Consider the following 6,000-nt stretch of genomic DNA (forward strand, 5'->3'; position numbering starts at 1 on the left):
ATATTTTGACAAATGTGTTGTCACATGGAAATTAAAAGACAGCTTTTTAAAAAAAAAACATATTTGGTTGCAGGGTCTCACTACGCAGCTCGGACTCATAGTAATCCTCCTGTTTTTCAGCCTCCCCAGCTCTGGGATTACAGGCGTGCGCCACTAGGCCCAGACTCTGTGGGTGGGCCGGCTTATCCCACCCTGGGGATGGGGTTGGCACAATATGTGCCAGGGAACCGTGGTCCCTGTGCTTGCCTAAGCAGGCGCTTTAATCTACTGAGCTATCTCCCTGGCCCAAGTCAGCTTTTTGTCATAGGTCCTCCCTTCCCTGACCCAAAAAGGACTTACGTAGCCTTTTCAAATGGACTTTTTTCTGTTGCTAATAGGAACCAGATGATACAGTTACTTTAACTTCCATGGTGCCCAAAGAAAGTGACCAAAAAATATGTCCAGCTCAAGTCCTCAGCCCTAGGACAAGGAAGCTTCCAAAAGGAAAAAGGTAACATTACTGCAGGCTTTGATGCTTACTGTCTGTTGGTAAAAGAATTTGAAAAGTAAAGGGTAGACTAAATTTAGCTGTGGAAGCCAGTATGAAGTATCTATTAAAGTATCTATTACAGTTTTTACTATAACATATATCTGGTTACTTAAATGCTACATGGTCACATTTATTGCAGAAGTGAAAACAGAGCAGCGACTGCGTCATGGGAGTCACCTTTCTCCCAGAGGCTGAGAAGGAGGCTAACAGAACAAGAGCTACACGTGGTATCAGAGAAGCTGTCTCAGCGGCTATCTGAACTAGACTGGGCAAGTCTTGTTTTCTATGGATACTGAGACTGCTGTGGTTCACAGCTAGGGCCAGGGCCTTCCCAATGGAAAGTGAAAGCTAAGCCTTTGATCTGCAAAGTGAGTTAGGTCTTAGTTACTATGAAAATTGTTCCAGAGGGTAAGCAGGTAGGACATGAGCCAAGATCTCTTAGCCTTTTTGATATAATGAAATACAGCACTGATTTATCCATTTGTCAGTTGTGATAAAAATTAACTCATTTACAGTGGTCCCTTACATCATGGAGGTTATGTTCCAGGCCCCCCCGCGATAAGTGAAAATCAAAGTAGTGACGTTATAATGTTTATTCATATATCTATATCTATGTCTGTCTGTATATATGTATGAAGGCTTCGTAACCCCTTCCCACATTCTTGTAAACCTTTCCTACACTTTTATTTTTTTTTTTAATTTTTTTACATATTACAGTGTCTACAGGGTCTCACTACACAGATCCGACTCAGTGATCTTCGCATTTTCAGCCTCCCAAGCACTGGGGTTATAGATGTGCCCTACTATACCCAGTCTCCCCAAACTTTTAAAAGCACTTCTAGTGTTCTTAATCATTTTCTAGGCTCCTAAACCTATGAAATTTTAATAACGTAAGTATACTGTACAGTCTGGCAAAATCCCACCATACATTGAAAAAATCCACGATGAATAATTTAGATTAATATTTTTTGAAAACCCACGAGACAGCCTGTGAAAGTTGAACTGTGAAATAGCAAGGGACTACTGTAATATGAATAATTATGTAAAGCTAAATGTATCCGTGTAGTTTTTCTTTGTCATTAAAGACAAATCTGGGGGCCAGGGAGATAGCTCAGTAGAATAAGCACCTCCCTGGCAAATGCAAGGGCCTGAGTTCGATCCCTGGTTCCACCAAAAAAACAAAACAAAACAAAAAAAAAACTAGGGGGCCGGAGATATAGCTCAGTGGCAAATGCAAGGTTGTGAGTTCAATCCCTGGTACCACCAAAAAAAGCTGCAGCAAAAAAAAGACAAATCTGATATAAAACTGATCACTGATTCTCACAAAATCCAATGGCGTAACATTGAATAAATATATTAAACCCTTCAGACTTACAGCAGGAAACTTGTGACTTAATGAGGGAACTCATTCATTCGCAGCACTGATTCCTACCCTAAGAGGCTAAATGTGGATGAGTGTCTAAGAACTAGTGACTGTTACAGGAAACCCTAAAGGTCTGCTCTCTTCTCTCACCCACTTACATTCTGCTGTTCTGCTGAAATTAATGAAAGGTGTTGAAATGAATTTTTTCAATAGATGTTAAAAAGTGCCCTGGGTCATCAAATTAAAGAAAAGGTAGACCATAAAGAAGATACTGAAAAGGAAGAGGACCACGGTGATGAGGAAACACTGTCTCAGCACAGCGACAGTGTTGTGGAGTGTGGGCCCAAGAAGCTACGACCAGGTACTTCTGCGGAGGGCAGGTGGCGTCCCGAGGACCTGCTTAGGGGGCCTTATGTGCTTGGATTGATTCTCGTTTTAAACTTTTCAGAACTACACAGAAGGAATCAATAATATCAAAGTTGGTATTGTTTTCTTCCAAATGTTTTTTTTTTTTTTTTGTACAGGGGCTCACTACGCAGTTCCGACTGGTAGTAATTCTCCTGTCTCATCCTCCCCATTGCTGGGATTATAGGCATGCACCACTGCGCCCAGTTTCAGGGGCCGGCACGGTGACACAGCATGTAGTACTGGGGATCAAGTCTAGGTCCTTACACTTGCCAGGCAGGCGCTTGGACCGCTGAGCTATCTGCCTGGCGCATTCCAACACTATTTTTATACTTTAATAACTTACACTGTGCATTAGTTATCCAAACATACTACTATATTGTTGTATGGATTTTAAATTTAGAGATGCTGCATATATTTTTCTGCAGCTTTTTCCTGTTGCCTGTTTCTGAAAATCTGTTTATGTGGTATTTAGAGATCCTGCCCGTTCAGTGTCGTGCACTGGAGTGCTCCCCCCACTGGGATGAACCTGGACTGCATGGCGCATGACCATGGTAGCTGCAGCTGTTGGCTTGTGAGCACGCTACCCTACAAGTACCGATGAGGCGTGCAGACATGCTTACAGCCCTCCTCAGGGCCTGAAATTTACTTTTTTGTGCTTACTGACACCACTCCAAGAGTCCTTGCCATAGGACTTTGTGCATGGCAGGCATTCCACGTGTGCAGTTCAATCCAAAGTTGAATACACATGCTAAGTACTTATTTAAGACTATACATTTATGTCTATTTCTCTTATTTGTATGATTAAAATACGAATTAGTTAGGAGACAATATACTTAGCACGTTTATTCATCATTCTCTTTGGATCTGGTAAGAACCAGTTGTTTGATTTTCGACTTGACATTTCTGGCTGGGAGGAACTAATAAATGGCCTTTCTGTTTGTAGGACTTTCTGTGCACAGAAAGCCACATTTCAGGTCCCATTCGCTGTCTCCAGTTCACAAATACAAGCAGTTCCAGGTAGAGCGGAAAAGACAGCAGAAGCACAAAGAAAGAGACTTCCGTGAGTTGCAGGCAAAGGTACTTCCCCATCACCCGACTACCTCTGGGCAGTAGCCAGTTCCATTCCTCTCAGCCAGATGCTGTTGAGCATGCTGCTAATTAAAAGAGTTAAAATGTATTTAATATGCTTGAGTGGATGATAATTATGTGTTATGGTTTATGCCCCTTTCCCAGGGAACATAAAGTTCTAGGGAAATTCTCAAGAAAATAACCTGGTCAGATACAGTTCAGTGTTTCAGGGGAGGAAGAAAATCATCGTAGGCTGGCATTTTATACTTTCAGAGAGAATTTAAGACGGACTGAGCGTAATGAGCCCCTGCAGACTGGAGATGAGAAAGGGCCCATTGGCAGCGGCATGGCTAGAGTCCCACAGGGAGACTGCTCTGCGTGCCAGAGAAAAGTTTCTGGCATGGGACAGGGGTTTGATGTATTGTATGAATTTAGAACACTTAATTGTTTGCTGTAGTAGATTTTATCGTGGTTTTATAATGTATTGGTATTTGTAATGGTGAAAACAGAAGTTACTTCAGATGGATGTTTTACAGTAGCTATATGCAGTATGTAACTAGGTGGGATTTCCACTGAGGAGTGGCAGAATGATTACAAAACCTGTGAGAACAAAATCTTCATAATGTAAAATTTCACTTTACACCCAGTTGTGCAGACCAAATTGTATATTATACAGAGCTGAATGGGATTGCTTTTTTTAAAGAAAGGATGAGTCTGATACTTTAGAGGCGGCGGGATCCTAGGTGTGGTGGTTTTGCCTTCGTGTCCTCTTGTGGATGGATGTTTCTAGTAACTATAACATTGATGACCTTTTCCTCTCTAGGCATTAACTGAAGCATTTGAAAGGGAACTAAGAAGAAATAAAGCTCAAGAGAATACTGGACCTCACGGGCCACATGAGGAGGAGGAACCAGTGGGTAAAAGTCTCCACTGCGGTAGACACCGTAGGTCACTGCAGTGCACCCTGCCAAGAGGAGCTTTGTTAAGGAAGCAAAGCACCGCAGAGTTTTAATCATTAACTGTTTAGGAAAAGTCAGGATTTCATTTCTTCACATAGAATTTTCTTTTATTCATAGAGGCTTCAAGTTGCTTAAATACTAGACAGCTGGTGCCAAAGAAAACTAGTGTTTTTCCTTTTGCCTGATGCTTCCATTGATTTTTTTTGGAGGTTTCTTCTGGTTAGCAGTATACCAGAGGTTAAAGAGAATAATCTGTGCTGACAAGTTCCAAGGAAGTGAGAGAGGCCAGGCATGACAGTGTATGCCATGATGGCATGTAGTGCACTCCTGGAAGACAGCTGCATCCTAAAACTGTCTCAACAAAGGGCTGGGGGTACAGTACAAAGACCCTGGGTTCAGACTCCAGGAGAAAAAAAGAAAAGAAAAACCAAAGGGAGTAAGAGAAGTCAGAGAATCCCAAGTGAGAGAATACCTGGTTAAAAGAAGGATAAGTTTTCATTGTTTTCCAAGTGGTAGCTCATAGAAACTTAAGTGAAAGCAAAAGAAATGCTTACCTAAAATGTTGGTGAGCAGAACTGGAAACACAGTACAGAACAGTAACAGCTAAGCGCTGCTTACAGGGTAGCTGCTTAAAAGCTGTCCAGGAAACGAGCACCTCAGAGTGGCTGTACTTGGCTGTGGGCTGTGGTGACGGAAACTGGGAGGAAGTCAGAGCTGCTTCAGAGTCCACGGCACGACAGCCAAGAGAGCCTCGAACTTAGAGCAGAGGAGTGCTAGCCAGACTACGGGAGTGTGCACTAAAGTGATGTTTCTAGGGATTAGTTAGCTGTTTTTACCACCATGTGATATTTAAAGTGAGGTATGGAAGAGCCATTAGGCCTTGCTCTTACTTCTGTTTTACATGTGCTTTTAAGGACGAAACACACAGAGAAGCTGTTCATAAAGGAGCTCCAGAACATGTCCAGCCCTGGAAGATCTCCTCCAGGAAAACCACAGCTCTGAGTCCAAGCAGTGGCCTTCCAAAGCCAAAGAAAGCAGCTCCGAGTAAGAACTATGAAGTTGTACTTTATGGAAAATCGGCATCTTTTGAAAGCGTATGCTGCATTACAGGGACACGGCACTAAAACTAGCATCTACCAGTTAGTAGCAGAAAGTTCCTTATTTAAAAGTCACTGCCAAGGGCCAGCCAAATAGCTTAGCAGATTAAAGTGCCTGCAAGCAGGCCAGGGGCTGAGGGGTTTGATCCCCGGACCTGCTGAGCCAGCCTTGCAACCAGGGCATGCTGAGATGGGATTGAGACGGCGCACACCTGTAATCCCAGCTCTTGGGAGGCTGTAAACAGGCGGATCACTACGAGTCTGATTATTAGTGAGAACATGAACACCCTGTAGACCCTTCCCTAAAATAAAAAAAGTCACTGCCTGTGGCTGGCTTTCTGTAAGAAAGCTAAAACTCTTCAAGGAAGTAGCTTTGGGGCCAGAGTGCCAGTACCAAGTGCCAGGGCTACTGCCTCTGTTCTAGCTTGAGCTTCTGTTCACTTACCTGGTTGCCTTTTTTTTTTTTCCCTGGTACTGGGGATTGAACTCAGGATCCTGCACTTGCCAGGCAAGCACTTATTCTACTGAGCTATCTCCCCGGGCCCTGGTTGCCCTTTTTTTTTTTTTTTTTTTTTT

The 6,000-nt window shown here is 43.0% G+C and overlaps 1 protein-coding gene across 2 annotated transcripts in view; it reads left to right on the forward strand.

Moving 5' to 3' along the window:
* Cep95 (centrosomal protein 95) overlaps window positions 1-6,000 on the forward strand; it is a 31,122-nt gene that overhangs the window by 19,594 nt on the left and 5,528 nt on the right. For both annotated transcript variants that reach the window (XM_023713926.1, XM_023713927.1), the window contains exons 9-14: window positions 378-490; window positions 669-798; window positions 2,106-2,253; window positions 3,244-3,377; window positions 4,192-4,281; window positions 5,242-5,371. In XM_023713926.1, the coding sequence (XP_023569694.1) occupies window positions 378-490; window positions 669-798; window positions 2,106-2,253; window positions 3,244-3,377; window positions 4,192-4,281; window positions 5,242-5,371 (745 nt within the window). The remainder of the gene's footprint in view (window positions 1-377; window positions 491-668; window positions 799-2,105; window positions 2,254-3,243; window positions 3,378-4,191; window positions 4,282-5,241; window positions 5,372-6,000) is intronic.

The sequence above is a fragment of the Octodon degus genome, unplaced genomic scaffold (assembly GCF_000260255.1).
Source record: "Octodon degus isolate 3935 unplaced genomic scaffold, OctDeg1.0 scaffold00033, whole genome shotgun sequence".
In the NCBI taxonomy this organism is placed as follows: Eukaryota; Metazoa; Chordata; class Mammalia; order Rodentia; family Octodontidae; genus Octodon; species Octodon degus.